Source organism: Giraffa tippelskirchi, chromosome 7 (assembly GCF_054371585.1).
Source record: "Giraffa tippelskirchi isolate mGirTip1 chromosome 7, T2T-mGirTip1v1.2.pri, whole genome shotgun sequence".
NCBI lineage: Eukaryota > Metazoa > Chordata > Mammalia > Artiodactyla > Giraffidae > Giraffa > Giraffa tippelskirchi.
Window position 1 is genome coordinate 107,144,120 of NC_137281.1, and position 22,816 is coordinate 107,166,935.

Consider the following 22,816-nt stretch of genomic DNA (forward strand, 5'->3'; position numbering starts at 1 on the left):
AGCACACCAGGGTTCCCTGTCCATCACCAACTCCTGGAGCCTACTCAAACTCATGTCATGTCAGTGATGCCATCCAACCATCTCATCCTCTGTCATCCCCTTCTCCTCCTGCCTTCAATCTTTTCCAGCATCAGTAGCTTTTCCAATGAGTCAGTTCTTCCTATCAGGTGGCCAAAGGATTGGAGTTTCAGCTTCAGCATCAGCCTTCCAATGAATATTCAGGACTGATCTCCTTTAGGATTGACTGGTTGGATCTCCTTGCAGTCCAAGGGACTCTCAAGAGTCTTCTCCAACACCACAGTTCAAAAGCATCAATTCTTTCGTGCTCAGCTTTCTTTATGCTCCAACTCTCACATCCATACATGACTACTGGAAAATCCACAGCTTTGACTAGATGGACCTTTGTCAGCAAAGTAATGTCTCTGCTTTTTAATATGCTGTCTAGGTTGGGCATAGCTTTTCTTCCAAGGAGCAAGCGTTTTTTAATTTCGTGGCTGCAGTCACCATCTGCAGTGATTTTGGAGCCCCAAAACAGAAAGTCTGTCACTGTTTCCATTAATTCCCCATCTATTGGCCATGAAATGACGGGACTGGATGCCACGATCTTCGTTTTTTGAATGTTGAGTTTTAAGCCAGCTTTTTCACTCTCCTCTTTCACTTAACACCTTCAAGGTTATATAGGAGCCACAAATCTAGTAACTGCCCACAACCTCACATCATCCATATTATTCTGCCTAGACAATTAAAATTATGAAAGAATTCACAGCCAAACAATAATTCTAGCATGAGGTCTACAAACATTCCTCCCATTAACACATGATGACTACTAGCAAGTTTAACAAACCTAGCTCTAACCACCAACTATCATTCTAACTGGAGAACTATTTGTGGTAGTATCATCCTTCTCATGATCAAATATCACAATTATCTTAATAGGAATTAACATAGTACAATAATTACTGCCTTATCTTCCTACACATATTAATTGTAACACAATGAGGCAAATAAACATACCATATCAGTAATATTAAACCATCATTTGTACAAGAAAATGCCTTATAACTGCTCACATTTGACCTCTCTTACTCCTATCATTAAACCCTTGAATCATTTTAGGGTTCTTATACTGTAAATATAGTTTTTTTAAAAAAAACATTAGATTGTGAATCTAGTAACAGGAGACTAAACCTTCTTATTTACCAAAAAAGTATGCAAGAACTGCTAATTCATGCTATCACATATAACAGCATGGCTTTTTCAAACTGTACAGTAGTTATCCCATTGGTCTTAGGAACCAAAAAATTGGTGCAACTACAAATAAACTAAACTTATTTACCTCTTTCACACCACATATTTATACTAACTGTATCAATTATAATAACACCAACATCTACAAAAGTAACATATATCCATCCTACGTAAAAACCACCATGCTTCTATCACCAGCTTAATTCCAATAATATTTATTCATATATGTCGAGATAATTATCTCAATCTGAACCCTTAAATCATCACTTAGCTTCAAATTAGACTATTTCTCAATATTTGTTCCAGTAGAATTATTTCTCACATGATCAGTTATAGAATTTTCAATATGATACTTAAATACTACTTTTCTTATCACAATACTAATTCTTGTCACTGAAAATAATCTTTCACGACTTTTCATTGGGAGGAAAGGAGTCAGAATTATATCTTTCCTACTTATTAGGTGATGATATGGATGAGCAGATACAAATATAGCTGCTCTTCAAACAATTTTATATAATCACACTGGAGACATTGGATTATATTGGTAGTATAATTTCTATTTAACTTCAACCCACGAGACATACAACAAATCTTGATGCTTAACCTAAATCACTCAAACCTACCTCTAATAGGACTTGTGTTGGCTGCAACTGGAAAATCCACCCTATTTGGCCTCCATTCATGACTTCCCTCAGCAACAGAAGTCCCTACTCCCATTTTAGCCCTACTCCACTCAAGCACAGTAGTTGTAGCAGGTATTTTCCTACTTATCCACTTTTACCCTTTAACAGAATAATAAATTTATCCAAACAACATGATATTTGGATAAATATCACTACATTATTTACAAAAATATGCACTCTTACCCAAAATGACATTAAAAAATTGTTGCCTTCTCTACTTCAAGTCAATTAGGCCTTATAATCATTAATAATCAATATTAACCAATCTTATGTATCATTTCTCCATATTTGCACACACCCTTTTTTAAAGGCCATACTGTTTATATGGTCTGGATCTATTATTCATAGCCCAAATGATGAACAAGACATTTGAAAGTTAGGAGGTTTATTTAAAGCAATACCTTGTACCACAATAACCCTTACTATCAGAAGTCTCTCACTGTTGGGAATACCGTTCTTCACAGGCTTCTACTCTTAAGACCTAAATTATCAACACTGCTAATACATCATATATCAACACCTGAGCCCAAGTCTTATCACCACATCTCTTACAGCTGTCTATAGCACCCCATTATTTTATTTACACCATTAGGACAATTCATTAACTTTAATTTATGGAAAAAACCCACTCCCAATCAATTATATTAAACATTTACTGGTGGGAAGTATTTTCACTGGACTCATTACTTCCAACAATATTCCCCCAACAACAATCCCACAAAAACGACACCTTATTACTCGAAACTAACTTCCCTTGCTGTGACCATCCTAGGTTTTGCTCTGGCATTCGAAATCAATCTCACTACACAAAACTTAAAATTTAAATACCCTCAAATTTTTCAAATTTTCCTGCCTCTTAGGATATTTTCTCATTATTATTCATCACTTCCCACCATACTTAAGTTTATCAACAAGCCAGAAATCAGCATCATCCCTCCTAGATTTAATCTGACTAGAAAGAATCCTACGAAAACTACTTCCCTTATTCAAATAAAATTTTCTACACTAGTGTCAGACCAAAAAGGCCTAATCGAACTATATTTTCTTTCATTCCTCATTACACTCACCCTAAGCATAATCTATTTAATTACCATGAGTAACCTATGGTTTTTCCAGTAGTCATGTATGGATGTGAGAGTTGGACCATAAAGAAAACTGAGTGCCAAAGAATTGATGCTTTTGAACTGTGGTGTTGGAGAAGACTCTTGAGAGTCCCTTGGACTGCAAAGAGATCAAACCAGTCAACCCTAAAGGAAATCAATCCTGAATATTCATTGGAAGGACTGATACTAATGCTCCAACACTTTGGCCACCTGATGTAAAGAGCCAACTCATTGGAAAAGACGTTGATGCTGGGAAAGATTGAAGGCAGGAGAAGGGGATGACAGAGGATAAGATGGTTGGATGGTGTCACCGACACGATGGACATGAGTTTGAGTAAGTTCCAGGAATTGGTGATGGACAGGGAAGCCTGATGTGCTGTAGTCCATGGGGTCACAAAGAGTCAGACACGACTGAGTGATTGAACTGAACCTTTATAATAACCACAACACAAATAAGCAATGATACACCAGTAACAATTACCCACCAAGTACCAGAGCTGCACAACACCCCAATTCCTATACCTCTTCATCAAAAAACTCAGAATCACCTATATCATAAATAACCCAGTCATCTATCCCATTAAACACAATCTCCCCTTCCTCATCGTTTAAGACACAGAATACTATTGAAAATTCTATCATCAACCTTGAAAGAAATATACCTGAAACAGTCTTACTAGAGACTCAAACTTCAGAATACTTCTCACTAGCCATAGCTGACGTATAACCAAATACTACTAATATTTTGCCTAATTAAATAAAAATACTATTAAACCCCGAAATGAACCACCAAAATTCAACACAATCCCACAACCAATACCACCACCTACAATCAGTCTCAGTCCACATAATTAGGTGAAGGTTTTGAAGAAAACCCTGCAAAACTAATTACAGAAATAGTTCTTAAACACAATGTATGTTATCGTTGTTCTTACATGGACTCTAACCATAGCCGATGAAATGAAAAATCATCACTGTTAATTCAGCTATAAGAACACAAGGGCTTCCGTGGTGGCTCCGTGGTGCACAGAAGAATCCGTTTGCCGGTGCAGGAGACACAGGTTTGATCCCCTGGTCTGGGAAGATCCCACATGCCACAGAACAATTAAACCTGTGCATCACAACTCTTGAGTCTGTGCTCTCGAGTCCTGGAGCTGCAACTACTGAGCCCACATGTCACCACTACTGAAGCCCATGTGTTCTAGAGCCCTTGCTCCACAATGAGAAGCCTGCATACCACCAACTAGAGAGTAGCCCCCGGCTTCCCACAACGAGGGAAAAGCCCATGCAGCAATGAAGACCCAGCACAGTCAAAAATTAATTTTAAAAAGAACATTAATGGCCAACATCCAAAAATCACACCCATTAATAAAAATTATTAACAATGTAATTATTGATCTCCTAGCTCCACCGAAGAATTGATGCTTTTAAACTGTGGTGTTGGAGAAGACTCTTGAGAGTCCCTTGGACTGCAAGGAGATCCAACCAGTCCATCCTAAAAGAGATCAACCCTGAATATTCACTGGAAGGACTGATGTTGAAGCTGAAACTCCAATACTTTGGCCACCTCATGCGAAGAGTTGACTCATTGGAAAAGACCCTGATGCTGGGAAGGATTGGGGGCAGGAGGAGAAGGGGACGACAGAGGATGAGATAGTTGGACGGCATCCCCGACTCGATGGACATGAGTTTGGGTAAACTCCAGGAGTTGGTGATGGACAGGGAGACCTGGTGTGCTGCGATTCATGGGGTCGCAAAGAGTTGGACATGACTGAGTGACTGAACTGAACTGAGCTCCATCAAACACCACATCATGATGAAACCTTGGTTCCCTACTGGGCATTTGCTCAGTTCTACAAATCTTGACAGGTTTATTCCTAGCAAGACATTATACATCAGACACAATCATCACTTTTTCATTAGTAACACATGTCTGCCAAGATGTAAACTATGGATGAGTTATCCAATATCTACATGAAAATGAAGCCTCCATATTTTTTATTTGCCTATTTATTCATGTAGGACAAGGCTTATATTACTGATCCCACACTTTTTTAGAAACATGAAACATTGAAATCAACTTATTTACAGTCATAGCTACAGTATTTATAGGCTATGTCTTACTGGAGGACAAATATCTGAAGGGCAACAGTTATTACTAATCTCCTTTCAGCAATTTCAAATATTCACACAAGCCTCATCAAATGAACCTGAGGTGACTTTTCAGTAGATAAAGTAAATCTTACACAATTCTTCACCTTCCATTTTATTCTCCCATTTATCATCACAGCAGTAGCAGCTGTCCACTTACTATTCCTTCACAAAATAGGATCTAATAACCCCACAGGAATCTCATCTCATATAGACAAAATCCCATTTCATCCCTACCATACAATCAAAGGAGCTTCCCTTGTGGCTCAGTTGGTAAAGAATCTGCCTGCCAATGCAGGAGATGTAGAAGACCAAGGTTCAATCCCTGGGTCAGGAAGATCCCTTGGAGAAGGAAATAGAAACCCATTCCAGTATTCTTGCCTGGAGAACCCTATGGACAGAGGAGTCTGGCAGGCTAAAGTCCACAAGGTTGCAAAGAGCCAGACATTACTGAAGCGACTGAGAATGCACACATGCATGCAATCAAAGACATCCTAGGTGCCTCATTACTAATTCTAATAACATTAGGATATTTTCACCAACTTACTAGGAGACCTACACAACTACACTCCAGCAAACTTACTCAACACACCACCTCGTATCAAACCAGAGTGATATTTTCTATTTGCCTATGCAATTCTACAGCCATTTCCTAATAAATTAGGAGTATTGGCCCTAATCTTTTCAGTTTTAATTCTAGCATTTATCCCAATGTTTCACACATCCAAAAAATGAAGTGTAATGTTTCGACCTCTCGGTCAATACGTTTTTGAGTAGTAGTAGCAGACCTGTAACACTGACATGATTTGGAGGACAACCTATAGAGCACCCCTTCATTATTATCCAACAATTAGCATTCATATATTTCTTTTTAATTCTAGTACAATGCCAGTAGGGCTTCCCAGGTGGTGCTAGTGGTAAAGAATCCACCAGCAATGTAGGAGACCTGGGTTCAATCGCTGGGTCAGGAAGATCCCCTGAAGGAGGGCACAGCAACCCACTCCAGTATCCTTGCCTGGAGAATTCCATGGACAGAGGAGCCTGGCTGGCTATTGTCACACCGAGTTGGACATGACTGAAGAGACTTAGCATGCATGGACACACATAATGCCAGTAACTAGCGTCATTGAAAATAACCTCCCCTAAAATGAAGAGTCTTTGTCATGTATCTATAATACTGATCTTGTAAACCAGAAGAGGAGAATAATACGTCTCCTTAAGACTCAAGGAAGTAGCTCCAGCTCCACCATCAGCACCCAAAGCTGAAATTCTATTTAAACTAGTCCCTGAAGATTTGTTATGGGACATTTACAAGATTTACATTTACTAAGTACCATCTCAGTGTTAAAATAACCTCTCTTCACCATAAATTACTATGTACTTCGTGCATAACATGTATTACCACATTAATAAGTACAAATACATATTATACATAATATACTACATGTATAATTATTTGTTATTTACCCCATCTTATAAGCATGCACATGAATCTACTGATAGTACATAATACACTATACATAAATTCATTATTTATTCCATGCTTAAAAGCATATATGTTATACTATTATTACATGGTACATATTATTGGTTGTAGATAGCACATTAAGTCAAATCAATATTAGTCAACATGTGCATCATATCCAATAGATCATAAGTTTAATCAGAAAGTCACATGAAATCATAAACCTCTCTTGGCTGGCATCCCTGCTCTTGTTCCAGGCCGATAACCTGGGGTGGTTTCTGTTAATGTCTGAACTTCATCAGATATCTGGTTCTTCAGGACCTAAAATGACCTGCCCTTTCCTCTTAAATAAAACATCTTGATGGACTAACAACTAATCAGCCATGTTCACACATAACTTTGGTTTCACGCATTTGGTATATTTTTAATTTTTAAAGGCATGCCATAAGTTGCTGTATAACACAGGGAGCTCAGCCTAGTGCTCTGTGATGACCCAGAGGGTGGAATGCGGGGGCAGGGAGGGAGGTTCAAGAGGGAGGTGATATACATATAATTATGGCTGATTTGCACCGCTGTACAGGAGAAACTAACATAACACGGTAAAGCAATTTTCCCCCAATTAAAAATAAATGAAAAAAAGAACCATAAAGGGATGCTGTGACTCAGTTATGGCCATCTGAGACCTTAACACAGTCAAATAAACTGAATGTTAATTGAATATTACAGAATATTATTTACCAACAGCAACCATAAGGTGTTAGTCAATGGTTACAAAACAAGGAAATTACACACATGTACATACATGTACAGACTGAACAGGTAAATGACCTAAATGTAAATGACAAACTCCCCTTACTCCTCACTAAATCCCATGCTCTACATGCCCTTAATGCCCTTTCAAACCCCCAAAACAGGGCAGAAACATATAAATACATAGAGTTTAATCTATCCAACAATTTAATGTGCAAAATAGACCTAGAAAATAAGCATTAATCATACCAAAGAATTACTTATTTACCATTTATATAGACAGATATCTCCCAAGATCCATCAACCATTTTAATAAAAATTTTAATACTAAATTTAGCAAAAATCACACAAAACATTATATACATGTTACTTCACTATATAAACACATCTTGTCAATGTAGCTTAAAACCTAAAGCAAGGCACTGAAAATGCCTAGATAAGTTTATCAATTCCATAAACACATAGGTTTGCTCCCAGCCTTTCTATTAGTTTTTTTTTAATTGAAAGATAATTGCTTTACAATATTGTGTTGGTTTCTGCCAAACATCAACATGAATCAGCCACAGGTATACATATGTCCCCTCCCTCTTGAATCACCCTCCCACCTCCCACCCTTCTAGGTTGTCACAGAGCGCTGGTTTGAGCTCCCTGCATCATACAGCAAATTCCCACTGGCTATCTATTTTTTTTTTTTTTATAAATTTATTTATTTTAGTTGGGGGCTAATTACTTTACAATATTGTAATTGTTTTTGCCATACATTGACATGAATCAGCCATGGGTTTACATGTGTATCTATTTTACATATGGTAATATAAATGTTTCCATACTACTCTCTCCATTCGTCCCACCCTCTCCATCCCCCTCTGTCCATAAGTCAGTTCTCGACGTCCACATCTCCATAAAACTACACATGCAATCAGCCACACCTAGTGAGAATGCCCTCTAAATCACTAAGATGTAAAGGAGCCAGCATCAAGCACCCTAATAGTAGCTCATAATGTCTTGCTTAACCACACCCCCATGGAAGCCAGTAGGAATAAAAATAAAGCCATAAACAAAAGTTCAACTAAGTTATATTAACTGCTGCTGCTGCTAAGTCGCTTCAGTCGTGTCCGACTCTGTGCGACCCCATAGACGGCAGCCCACCAGGCTCCGCCGTCCCTGGGATTCTCCAGGCAAGAATACTGGAGTGGGTTGCCATTTCCTTCTCCAGTGCATGAAAGGGAAAAGTGAAAGCGAAGTCGCTCAGTCGTGTCCGACGCTCAGCGACCCCATGGACTGTAGCCTACCAGGCTCCTCCATCCATGGGATTTTCCAGGCAAGAGTACTGGAGTGAGGTGCCATTGCCTAGGGTTGGTAAATTCTATGCCACCACCAAGATCATACGATTAACTCAAATTAATAGAAATTTAGTGTAAAACATGTTAAAGAGTAATATAAAGTTAAATTTCAATTAAGCTGTAAAAAGCCATAGCTAAATAAAAATAGACTAGGAAAGTGACTAGTATTTCCTGACGACATGACAACTAAGACCCAAACTGGGATTAGATACCCCACTATGCTTGGCCCTAAATTCAAATAATTATAATAACAAAATTATTCACCAGAGTACTACTAGCAACAGCTCAAAAATCAAAGGAGTTGGCTATGCCTCACACTCCTCTAGAGGAGCCTGTTCTATAATTGATAAACCCCACCAACCCTTGCTAATTCAGTCTATCTACCACTGTCTCTAGCAAACCCTAAGAAAGGAATAAAAGCATAATTATCATAAATAAAAATGTTAAGTCAAGGTATAACCTATGGGGTGGAAAGAAATGGGCTGTATTTTCTATCTCAAGAATATATTTCTCACTACACGAAAGTTTTTATGAAAACTAAAAACCAAAGGAGGATTTAGTAGTAAATTAAGAATAGAATGCTTGAGTTTCCCTGTTGGTCCAGTGGTTAAGAATCTGCCTGCCAATGCAGGGGACACAGGTTCGATCCCTGGTCCAGGAAGATCCCATATGCCTCAGGACAACTAAGGCTGCGTGCCACAACTAGTGAGCTCACGTGCTGCAACTACTAAAGCCCACGTGCCTAGAGCCTGTGCTCTGCAACAAGAGAAGACACTGCAATGAGAAGCCCAAGCACAGCAACTAGAGAGTAGCCCCCACTCACCACAACCAGAGAAAACCCACACACAGCAACGAAGACCCAGCACAGCCAAAAATAAATATTTCTTTTTTAAAGAAAACAGAATGCTTAATTGAATAAGGCCATGGAGCACACACATACCCATCACCTTTCCCAAGTACTGTAATGAATAGTAAGTATATGAGAGGAGACAAATCAAAACAAAGTAAGTATACTGGAAAGTGTGCTCAAATAAGTCAAAACATGGCTTAAATAAAAGCATCTAGTTTACACTTAGAAGATTTCATAATTTATGAATACTTTGAACTAAGTCAAGCCAAACCTCCACAAGTTTTACTAATATAAGCAAATTAAATAAAACATTCACTCAACATTTAAAGTATAGGAGACAGAAATTCAAAATATCCTCTGGCACTATAGAGAAAGTACAGTAAGGGAATAATGAAAGAAACATTAAAAGTAACAAAAAGAAAAGTTTACCCCTTGTACAGTTTGCATAATCATTTAACTAGCAAACATTAACAAAGAGAAGTTAAATATTATGAAACCAGAAGAGCTACTTATGAACAGACTCATCTGTACAGCAAAATAAGATCTATAAGTAGAGGTGACAAGTCTAATGAGCCTAGTGATAGCTGGTTCTCCAGGAAAAGAATTTTAGTTCAACTTTTAAAATTACCAAAAAATTAAAAATTTTAATGTATTTTTAAATGTTAATATAAAAAGGTTAGATTTGAGACATGGATACAACCTTATCTAGAGGTTAGAAACAACACCACAGTTGGCTTAAAAGCAGCCACCAATTAAGAAAGCATTCAAGCTCAATAACTTTATCTTAATACCAATAATAAGCAAACCAACTCCTAGCTCTATACTGGACTATTGACCAATAGGGGCAACAGTGTTAATATGATGATGAAAGTAGCACTCAGCCGTGTCCAACTCTTTCTGACCCCATGGACTGTAGCCTGCCAGGTGCCTCTGTTGATGGAATTCTCCAAACCAGAATACTGGATCAGGTATCTGTTCCCTTCTGCAGGAGATCTTCCCAACCCAGGGATGGAACCCAGGTCTCCCACATTGCAGGCAGATTCTTTACCAGCTGAGCCACCACGAAAGCCCAAGAATACTGCTGTGGGTAGCCTATCCCTTCCCCAGTGGATCTTCCTGACCTAGGAATTGAACTGGGGTCTCCTGAGTTACAGGTAGATTCTTTTGTTTTTAAATTAATTTTAATTGGAGGATAATTTCTTTACAATATTGTGGTGATTTTTGCCACACATCGACATGAATCACCCACGGGTGCACATGTGTCTCCCCATCCTGAACCCCCCTCCCACCTCCTGCCACACCCCATCCCTCTGGGTTGTCCAAGAGCACGAGCTTTGAGTGCCCTGCTTCATGCATCGAACTTGCACTGGCCATCTATTTTACATATGTTAATATACATGTTTCAATGTTTATTCTCTCAAATCATCCCACCTTTGCCTTCTCCTACGTAGTCCAAAAGTCTGTTCTTTACAACTGTGTCTCTTTGGCTGCCTTGCATATAGGATTGTCATTACCGTCTTTCTAAATTCCATATATATGTATTAATATGGGCTTCCCTGATAGCTCAGTTGGTAAAGAATCCACCCATAATGCAGGAAACTCTGGTTTGATTCCTGAGTCAGGAAGATCTACTGGAGAAGGGACAGGCTCCCCACTCCAGTATTCTTGGGCTTCCCTTGTGGCTCAGTGGGTAAGAATCCACCTGCAATGCGGGAGACCTGGGTTTGATCCCTGGGTTGGGAAGATCCCCTGGAGAAGGGAAAAGCTACCCACTCCAGTATTCTGGCCTGGAGAATTCCATGGACTGTACAGTCCATGGGGTGGCAAAGAGTTGGACGTGACTTTCACTTCAAGCATTAATACACTGTATTGGTGTTTCTCTTTCTGACTTACTTCACTCTGTAGAATAGGCTTCAGTTTCACCCTCTTCATTAGAACTGGATCAAATGCATTCTTTTTTATACTTGAGTAATATTCCATTGTGTATATGTACCACAACTTCTTTATCCATTTGTCCACCGATGGACATCTAGGTTGTTTCCAGGTTCTAGCTATTGTGAACAGTGTGCAGTGCATTCTTTACCAGATGAGATACCAGGGAAGCCCTCAATAACTTTATCTTAACACCAATAATAAGCAAATCAACTCCTAGCTTTATGCTGAACTAATCTATTGACCAATAGAGGCAACAATGTTAATATGAGTAACTAGAAATATTTCTTCTTACATAAATTTACATCAGTAACGAATAATATACTGACACATGCATGTATGCTAAGTCACTTCAGTCATGTCCAACTCTTTGCAACTCTATGGACTATAGCCTGCAAGGCTCCTCTGTCTGTGGGATTCTCTGGGCAAGAATACTGGAGTGGGTTGCCATGCCCTCCTCCAGGGGATCTTCCTGATGCAGGGCTCAAACTGTAGTCTCCTGTGTCTCCTGCATTGGCATGTGGGTTGTTTACCACTAATGTCACCTGGGAAGCCCAATATACTGATAATTAACAGCAAATAAACACAACTCAAGATTATTTGGTAATTATGCTATTAATCCAATACAGGCAGGCACTCAAGGAAAGATTTTTAAAAAATAAAAGGAACACAGCAAACAAAAAACATCACCTCTAGCACAGCTAGTATTAGAGGCCCTGCCTGCCCAGCAACAGCTGGTAAATAGCCATGGTGTCCTGACTGTACAGAGGTACCATAATCATTTGTTCTCTAAATAAGGACTTGTATGAATGGCCACATGAGGGTTTTATTGTTTCTTACTTTCAATCAGTGAAACTGACCTCCGCGTGAAGAGGCAGCAATAGCAAAACAAAACAAGACCCTTTGGAGCTTTAATTAACTAACCCCCCAAAAAACTAACTAAACCACTAAAGGATAACAAATTTTTATATGGGTTGACATTTTTGGTTGGGGTGTCCTCAAAGAATAAAAATATCTCCAATGATTAAAGCCTAGACTTACTAGTCAAAATATTATCCCTTATTGATCCAAAAATTGATCAACAGAACAAGCTACCCTAGGAATTACAGTGCAATCCTATTCTAGAGTTCATATTGACATCACATTCCTTGATGTTGGATCAGGACACCCCAATGGTGTAACTGCTATTACAAATGTGTTTGTTCAACAATTAAAGTCCTACATGATCTGAGTTCGGACCAGAGTAATCAAGGTTGTTTTCTATTATATAGTTCTTCCAGTGTGAAAAGACAATGACAAATAATGCCCATGTGAAGAAGCTGCCATATATATATATATATACACACACACACACATATGTACAACCAATTAATGATGTAATTTAATATATACAAAATATTACCCAAGAACAGAGTTTATTAAGGTGACAGAATCCGGTAATTGTGTAAAACTTAACCCTTTATAACCAGAGGTTCAAATCCTTTCCCTAACAAAGGTTTATAATTAACACCTTAATATTCATCATCTCCATTCTTTTAGCCATGGCATTTCTTGCATTAATTTAGGCGAAAATCTAAGGTTACATGCAACTTCCAAAGAGACCAAATATTGTCAGGCCATATAGCCTATTACAACCTATTGCTGACACAGTCGATTTATTTATTAAAGAACCACTATTCATTAAGGAACCAGCTACATCTTCCATTTCTATACCAGTCCTAACTTTAACCCTAGCCCTAATCATACGAATTGCTCTACCCATACATTATCCCCTCATTAATATAAATCTAGGGGTAATATTTATACTAGCTATGCCAAGCCTAGCTCTATATTCCATCTTATGATCCAGATGGGCTTCCAACTCAAAATATACATTAATCAGAGCCTAATGTGCAGTACACAATTTCATATGAAGTAACACTAGCAATTATTCCCCTATCAATCCTTTTAATAAACGGATCTTTAACCCTCTCAACCCTCATCACAAGAACATTTATGAATAATCTTCCTATCATGACCCCTAGCTATAATCAATTTATTTATATCTCTCTAGCAGAAATTAACCTAGCCCGAGCCCCCTTTGACCTAACAGAAGGAGAATCTACACTCACATTGGGTTTCAATGTAGAATATGTAGCAGGCACACTGGATATATTTTTCTTAGCAGAATATGCCAACATTACTATAATAAATACTTTCACAATAATCTTCTTTCTAGGATATTCCACAACCCCCACATACCAGAACTATATACAACCAACTGTATTAAAAAACACTATCAACAATTTTTTTGCTATGAACTAAGACATCCTACCCTTGGTTCCCATATGGTCAATTAATATATCTACTCTGAAAAAACTTCCCACCACTAACACTAGACCCCATGCATATGACACATCTCACCACCTATTATAACATCAAGCATCACCCTCCACAAACGTAAGAAATGTATGATAGGGACTTCCCTGGTAGTCCAGTAGCTAAGAATCTGCCTGCCAATGCAGGGGTCACAGGTTCAACATCGGGTCCAGGAACTAAGATCCCCCATGGCCTAGGGCAACTAAGCACATGCACTGCAACCACTGAGCCCACGCACTCTAGAGCCCATGTTCCTCAACAGGAGAAGCCACCACAATGAGAAGCTCATGCACCACCACTAGAGAGAGCCCGCCCACAGCAACAGAGACCCAGTGCAGCCCAAAATAAATTCAAAAAATAAAGACAAAAAGATTCTTTAAAAAAAAATGTCTGATAAAATTTACTATGCTAGAGTAAGTAACAGAGGTTTAAACTCTCGTATGTCTAGAATCATAGAAATTGAACCTACCCTTAGGAATTCAAAATTCTTTGTGCTACCATATTACACTATATTCTACAGTAATGTCAGCTAAATAAGCTATCAAGTCCATTCTCTGAAAATGTTGGTTTATATCCTTCCTGTACTAATAAGCGCCATCATCTTTATCATCATCCTAACAACAATTACCTCAGGTACCATAACTGCAATGACCAGCCCCCACTGACTACTTGCTAAGTCACTTCAGTCGTGTCCGACTCTGTGCGACCCCATAGATGGCAGCCCACCAGGCTCCGCCGTCCCTGAGATTCTCCAGGCAAGAATACTGGAGTGGGTTGCCATTGCCTTCTCCAGTGCATGAAAGGGAAAAGTGAAAGTGAAGTCGCTCAGTCGTGTCCGACTCTTAGCGACCCCATGGACTGTAGCCTACCAGGCTCCTCCATCCATGGGATTTTCCAGGCAAGAGTACTGGAGTGGGGTGCCATTGCCTTCTCCTACTGACTACTTATCTGCATCCAATTCAGGCACTGGCTCTTTGTCCCACCTTGATTTGGTGAAATCCTTATCACCCTTTAACTAGCTTAAATGTCACTTCCTTGGGGACATCTTCCCTGAAATTCCCAACTAGGCTCACAGCACCCTGTGCTTATCACTATCACAACAAATATTTGTCAGCATCATTCTCCCTCCTAATTTGGCCACACCTTGTTCACAGGTGTGTCCCCAACACAGATGGGTGCACACAATTGGGTGTTGCAACAAACCAGCCTCAAGTATAATGCTCTATTCCTCATCTTGGCAGGAACACTATCTAAAAGCTCCATTTCTACCTCTGTCTCCACCTCAAGGACAGGATCCTGATTTATTCATCCTTACACCCAGCACCTAACAGAGCCTGGCACTCAGTTACCCTTAGTAACCTATGTAAATCGTTCTGAGGCCCTAAAAGGAAATGAAGAGAGAAGGTTCAATGTAATTTTTGCCCAGTAAGAACAGAAAAGGGAAACCATACCTTCAACAGGGCCAATTTGATTGGTTACGGCGAATCTGAGCACTTTTTCTTCATCCGAGTACAAGGCAAAGACCCGGTCAACATTCAGCTGCTGGGTGATTGGGACGGCCCAGTGTCTGGGGGCATGCCTGCACACCTGGTAAGTGATGTTCTGGTGGATGCGGTAGGACCGTGTTTGGTTGATGGCACCAGACATGAGAGAGTAGGTTCTGGTACTTGTGGAGGTCACAGCTGCAACAGACATCATTCAGTCAAACAAAAAAATTTGCAAATATTAAAAACAGAGGTTTTTTTTTAATGTGGGTTGAGTTTCTTGCCACAGTTTTTATGTAGTTGCTGGAATATGTCCCCCTCAGAAGTTCCTGAGTTTAAACAGGAACCTGCGAGGCAACCCCAAGAACCGGTGTAAAAGTAAAATCAAAGTGCTAAGAGCAGGAGATATAAACCCTGCTGTCAATATTCACAAAGCATACACTATGTAACGTGCCAGCCATGCCCAGCACTCTGTATGCACCGCCTCATTTACTCCTCACAGTAGCCAGTAAGGTGGACCCTGCCATCTTGTATGGAGAGACTTACAGAAGTTAAGGAGTAGTTAAGAAGTAGTCTAAGACACAAGGCTGGTAACACAGAGTGGTAACTGGAATTCAAGTTGGCCTGACACTACTTTCCAAGTTTTCAGCCAATCCATCCATCAGTGCACAGAAAAGAAGCTTTCTGACACCTTGCACTTAAGTCTGAAGGCTTCTGGGGAAAGGAAGTGGGGGAGGGCATCTTTTATCTCCATCTGAGTGCAGAGTAGGGAGGCCTGACAGTTTTCTGGCCGTCAGTCACCCTGTGCCCAGGCCAGGTCTCTGCTGCTCATTCTCTTCCCTATGCCTCTTGCCTGATTTCATCACAGAAGAAGCAAAGGCACAATCAAAACCCTTGTGCTGCAGGACAGGAGCTGAGATCAGGGCAGCATCTTGAAAGCAGGTGGTGTTTTACAGAACACATCACACTTAGCACGTCACCCATGTGAGACAGACAGAAAGCGGGTTATTATATAGAGATGAGCAAACAGGCTCTCTGATGTAAGTGACCTTCTTCCCACATTCTTTAGACACGTTATGACAAAAATTCCTATCTTCTGACTCCAAATTTAACAGTAGTTTTACAACACTCCAGCTCCAAACAAGGTTACAGAACAAGTATAAATTCCAATAATCAGTATTTTTTCATGGTCTAGAGAGGACGAGAGTTAAAAACCGTACATAATTATACCATCCCTTCCCACTCCGCAGACAAGGTTGTAACTGATTATGTTATTATTACTTGCAAGTACTGGGTAGGGATGTTGATATCCTTGTGTACAACAGCCAGCACTTTTCTCACACTAACAAAATAACAAGAATAATCAAACCAATACTGAACTCATTTCATGGGCCACTCACTGTTCTAAGGACCTTCCATGCAGTCACTCACATCATCTTCATAACTATCTTGTGAGATGTGTACCATCCCCCACTACCTCGGACAGATGTGAGAACTGGCGGCATGCACCTGAGTCTGCGTAGTGGTAGAGTTCCTTGTAGGGAGCCATGTGGGTGGAGAAGTTTGCCGGGATGTAAGGCACCTGGCCTTGAATGTTGGTCTTAATGCTCAGGTAGTTCTCTGGGTCCAGCCCCTCAGCAGTTTGAGTGATTCGCACCCTCTCCTCTCCTGGGTAGAAAGTAACTTCCACGTCATGGATAAAGGTAGCACCTGGAGAGAAAAATAAAAATTCAGCACAGGAATGAAAAGAAGCTCTGCATCTTTCAGCAATAATCACCACTTCCCAATTTCTGCTGTTGTTGGAGACAGTACCTAAGGACATCTGATAACCAGGATAAAGTACTATCAGCTGTTGATTTCATGAGTTCCCCAAACTTTCTGTTCAAGAGTGTGGTTCCATCCTATCCCATCTCACACTGCTTCTTTTTGTAGGAACTTGTTTTCTGTGAAAAATAAACCCCTATGAACATCCTTGACCTTTCTCTTTCTAAGGCTGCCAGACTAAGCAAAACCAAACAAAACTCCCCAGAATACCCATTTATGTTTGAATTTCAGATGAATAAAAACCAGATTTTTAGTATAAGTTATGTCCCATACAATATTTGGGGCATACTTACAGAAATTATTCAAATTAATCATTGTTTATCTGAAATTCAGATGTAACTAGGTATACTGTATTTTATTTATCTACTTTTGATTCAAGGTTTTATCAAGCCTTGATTAAAAGCAAGACCCTACAAATGGCTATTGAGCTCTGTAGCTGGAGGTGGGCAAAGAACTTCTCTCTCACACTTTATGTGCAATAAAGATAAATCCACTAGGGAACAAGGTGTACTGAAGTGAGAAGCCGGGATGTATTCCCTATACCCTTGCTATCAAAGGGTGGGCCTCAGACCAGAATTATCATCTCCTGGAAGCTCGCTAGGAAAACAGGATCCCAGATACCCCTGGCCCCTGTTCCCTGCACCTTTCTCCTCCCCCCACTTAATCAGAACCTACCCTTTCCTGAGGCCCCAGGTGATGTGCATATGGGTTAATGTCTCAGGAGCGCTGTCTATACCATTATAGGTACGAGTCATCAAGGGACAAAGAGGAAAGGCACCCCTCCCCATGAAGTGAAATCACCTCCAGCTGCCCTAGAATTTTTCACGTGCATCCCATTTGACAGATATGCACATGACAACTCAGTTACATGGGGTGTGACACACTGGCTTCAACAAATGGGGTAAGAGACCATGAATGATCCAAATGGAATCATCCTACTTCTCAGAACAACCTGGAAAGCATTTAGAAGGAATCATGGGTCTTAAAAACAGTCCTGCAAGGCCAAACCATCCCCCACTACCTCAGACAGAACAAGCCCACCGATGTGGCTCTGGAGCAAGTGAATCCTCTTCCACTGAGTGGAAACCCAAGCCTCCATGCCACCAAAGCAGTGCTGACCACGACCTTGCTCACCTGTGAGGCTGAAGCCGTTCTCCCAGCCTGGTTTTTCTAAAGCAAAGAGCCAGCCAAATAGGCCTCCAATCGGCATGAGTGGGAGAAGGGCCTGGGCAGCGGGCTGCGGGATGTGGCTGATGGCGGTGTAGGCTCTGCCATCGTTGCCCACCACGTAAGCGTGCAGATCCACGTCGGTGAAGTGCACGGGCGTGTGGCCCACGAGGAGGTGCCCACTCACCTTCCCATTGACTCGATGAGGTGCCCCTGAGAGATAGCAAACCCTGTCAACCTTGACCATTGTCCAGGCGCACAGATAAAGCCACCCACCAACTCCCCAGTGTCCATCTTCAGCCCTTTTCCCAACTCCTTAACATCCCACTGGTCATCTAGGTGCCCGACAGACCTACCTTCCATCTTTCTCCTCCCATCCTCCCTCTCTCCCATCCACTTTGACTCTAACGCACTAGCAAAATGGGAGGAAACATTTCTGGTTAATCCTCAAATTGGGAAATCAGCTCAAACGTGTTCATTACTCAGACATTTATGGAGCACCTGCAAGTTGCTAGCACTTTGATTCAAACGGTAGTGACACAATGTCCATAAGCAGAACTTATGGTGGCCGCTAGAAAGAGCAAGTGGCAGGAACAGATCCAGAGCAGCCCCCTGCCCCAATCAAGCCATCACCCCTCACCTTCGGGTAAACAGTGCTTCCCGTTTCCGTAAAACCTGGACTGGCAGTGGCAGCAGAAACCCGTGGCATAGTCAGTGCAGAAGGCATGCCGGGAGCAGCGCTCGTGGTTGTGTTCACAGGTCTCCTTGTTGGCAGCATTGTATGTGAAGACTGGAAAGTAAAACAAACTTGCATGAAAAGGACTAAGTGATTCTGGTGTCGTGGCTGCCAAGCTTCATCATGGACACAGCATCTGCTCTATAAAATCCATTTAGAGTGTGATAACAAATGTGGTTTTGATGTTTAAGAGACAGGGAATGAACGCAGGCAGAATGAACTTGCTTGGTCTTCTGGCAAGAAGCACTGCTGACTGCTCGCATCTGGTCTCCCTGCAGAGCTGGTGAGCAAGGATGAGGCTGAGACCCTCTGTGTGGGGACAGGAAAGCCAGCCAGGAAGTAGGTCTTAGGCTGAATTGTACAAAACGGCCGTTTTCTGGGTCAAAAAATGGCCAAAGGTCAGCAATTTTATACGGTTCAAACTACTAGCAATGAGTTTCTGAGACGATGATCAAAGAGAAAAACTAACAAATGCAGTCTCAAGTCTAACCATTCTTCTCTTCTTTTTGGTAACCCTGAACTTGAGAGAGAATAACCTATAGCTTGTCTTACTACCCAGAAAAAAAAAAGTGTTTTCCTGAAAGAGACGAAGGGCATTAAAGAAAGAACACACATACACGCACACCCCCTAAAGAAAGTGTATGGGGAGGCAGGTCGAGATGGAGGGGAAGGAACAGGGAACACAGGCGTGAAAAGTTCTGGGCCTTCGCAGGGTTTCCTGTGGTATGTGTGACCCAAGCGGGATGTCTGGGCCGTAGTGGAGAGCCTGGCCACAGTCACCCCTCTCTAGGAAGCCATGTGGCCCCAGGTGAGTTCAACGTTCCAGTAGCTGTCCTTCCATCTCCTGCTTATTCTGCCCATTAAAAAAAGAAAACAGACCATTTGTGCTGCCAAGAAAGAAAGGAACTGGAGCAGATTCCATTGTCACTACAGCGAATGGCCAAGGAGGTGGGGTGTGGCCAGGAGTGCTGACAGACGAGAGAAGGCTTTCCCCCGACACTGGGGACGATGCCAGTCCCAAGCACGGCCACCAGGAGGCAGAGCGGCTGTGCACACCTCTGCCGCCGCATCCCCTGGAGGTGGAGACTCTAGGGCTAAACTCCGGAGCTGCTGTGAGGAACACAGATAACCTGCTCTTTGGAAAAACTGAGTGGCAACTGCATTCCAGGCCTAAGTCTGCAAAGGAGGAATTGGGAAGGGGAGGAAGAAATGGAAAAATCAATACTTACCCAGTATTCCAGAAGAGAACAGAAGACAAAACTGGGGGGCGGGGGGGTGGGGAGGAGGTGTACCACCACAGAAGTTAACAGTGGAGCCAGCATAAAGACTTGTACCAGCAAGTGAGAATATAACAAAGTGAACATTGAAACAGTGCCTAATAAATGCCAGGTACTTTAAATGCTAGGAACTTTAACTTAATTGTTTTCAGTTTGCACAAGAGCAGGGGCTTTTTCCAAATTCCTATATGCAGATAAACAAGTTTTGGCACAGATTAAACTGACTCTCCTAAAGTCACACAGGTGGCCAACGTGGGATTTGAACCCCGAGACACTTGCTCCAGATTCTTAACAGCTGCACCTGACCACCTGCTGGTGCGGCCCAAGGACGTCTATCATGAGAGCCAGGCAAAGGAGCTGGTCAGGTAACTAGCAATAATCAACATAGGCTTCGACCAGGAGAGTTTGAGTCATACTTCATGAATCAGATGGAATGGGAGAAGACAGCAAAGATCCCCCAGAGGGCTACCTCACTGACAGAAAAGCACAGGTAGGAGAACTGAGTAGCAGCAGTCACTTCTGGACAGTATCTGACTGCTGTCTACAGGTTCCTGAGAAAGCAGCGAGCTGAGGGTTGTTGGCAGGACAGATGATCTTGACTCAAGTGGAATATCTGACTGGGAACAGAAAATAAAGTTGGTGAATCAAGATTTGGTACTGGGCCTTGATGACATGGCTGAGAAATTCCAGTTCGTTAAAAATAGAGAACTAGGCATCACTCTGAACATTTGGGAAAAAATAAAAACAGGAAAGTGACACAAAACTCAATGCAGAAAAACAAAACAGATAATAAAAAAGATTGTAAGGGTGGCTATGAGGAAAAAACTGTGCATCATTATTTACCATTGGTTTAATAAGAAAGAGGGGAGGAAATCCCAGTTTGAGTAAAAATAAACGAATGTAACTTGTCAAAATCTCGGATTTCTCCAGCTCAGAAAGTTATGACTAAGTGTTAAGAAGCGGCCCCTGGAGGGACTGGCACACGTGTGAGTGTGTTCATGGCCTCAGCTGCCATCAGGACCCTCCTCTCCCAGAGCACAAGGGAACTGGGCGGCAAAGCGTCCCACGTCTGACACTCAACAGCAGCCTGGCTCAGACGGCTGTGCGGAAACCACAGAGATGCAGAGTCTGTTTCTTCCTCTCCAAAATCAGGATGACCCCACACACACATACACCTCGTCACCAGAAATCACACCATTTCTTAGGGTACTTCTGGGTGCAAAGGTGAAAAGGTGATCTGATGCAGGACTAAAGGGTAGTCATCTTCAGGAAATTCAGGTAAAAAAAAGAAAAATTGGTACAGATGAACCTATTTTTCCAGGGCAGGAATAGAGACGCAGACGAGAGAAGAGGTATGTGGACACAGAGGGAAGGGTAGGTGGGATGAATTGGGAGATTGGGATTGACATATATACACTACCATGTGTAAAACAGATAGCTAGCAGGAACCTGCTATAAAGCACAGGGAGCTCAGCTCGGTGCTCTGTGATGACCTAGAGGGGTGGGATTGGGGTGGAGGGAGGCCCAAAGAGGAAGGAGATATATGTGTGTGTGTGTGTGTGTGTGTGTGTGTGTGTGTGTGTGTGTATCTATCTATCTATCTATATATAGCTGTTTCACTTCATCGTACAGCAGAAACTAATCTTGTAAAGTGTTTGTATTCCAATTTTAAAAAAACATTGTTCTGCCCTCAAATTAATAACTGATGGGTTTGTATTCAGTTCAGTTGCTCAGTTGTGTCTGACTCTTTACGACCCCACTCTTTGAGCCTGCCAGGCTCCTCTGTCCATGGAATTCTCCAGGCAAGAATACTGGAGTGCGTTGCCATTTCCTTCTCCAGGGGATCTTCCTTATCCAGGGATTGAACCCATGTCTCCTGGATTACAGGTAGATTCTTCACCATCTGAGCCACTAGGGAAGTCCTACAGATGTGTAGAGTTGGGTTAATTAAACTACTAGGTGGAGGCATGGCTATTCTATGGGTAGAAAGAGAGGCTCGGCAGTGTAGCCAGCAACGTACAAATGCAACTGTGCCAAAGTTTAAAAGTTTGTGGGCACACTGTCTGCATGTTTCTAACAAAATATAAGTCAGACCCCCATGAAAGTCTATTACATGACTGAAGCTATAATTATAATGGGTTAGCTACTGGTAGGCTGGTTTGGGGATCTTTTAAAATGGTGTATGGGGGCGGGGGAGCTGCATGCTCAGGATGGGACTTGCTGAGCCAGGAATACAAGCTGTGCTTTCCAGCCCATGCAGGTCACACCAGGGGAACATGGGTATGCCCCTGGTCAGAGGAACATCCAGTCCCTTTTCTGTACCTGCCTCCACGTGCAGATGAGCACATGTAATACTGACAGTATCAACTTAGGAGAAAGGCAAACGCTACAATTTTCTTTCAGTAATTCAAACAAGTATTTACCAAAATCTCCCTATGCGCC

General features: G+C 41.5%; 1 protein-coding gene and 3 pseudogenes across 1 annotated transcript in view; 3 read left to right on the plus strand and 1 right to left on the minus strand.

The window, feature by feature from the left end:
* NID2 (nidogen 2) overlaps window positions 1-22,816 on the minus strand; it is an 85,762-nt gene that overhangs the window by 39,164 nt on the left and 23,782 nt on the right. The window contains exons 5-8 of the mRNA XM_081507256.1: window positions 19,002-19,151; window positions 18,329-18,574; window positions 16,880-17,080; window positions 15,338-15,568 (exon numbers count right to left, since the gene is read on the minus strand). Coding sequence (XP_081363382.1) covers window positions 15,338-15,568; window positions 16,880-17,080; window positions 18,329-18,574; window positions 19,002-19,151 — 828 coding nt within the window. The remainder of the gene's footprint in view (window positions 1-15,337; window positions 15,569-16,879; window positions 17,081-18,328; window positions 18,575-19,001; window positions 19,152-22,816) is intronic.
* Window positions 1,503-3,053, plus strand: LOC145512439 (NADH-ubiquinone oxidoreductase chain 5 pseudogene; annotated as a pseudogene).
* LOC145512440 (cytochrome b pseudogene) lies at window positions 4,376-6,083 on the plus strand (annotated as a pseudogene).
* LOC145512441 (NADH-ubiquinone oxidoreductase chain 1 pseudogene) lies at window positions 7,456-13,971 on the plus strand (annotated as a pseudogene).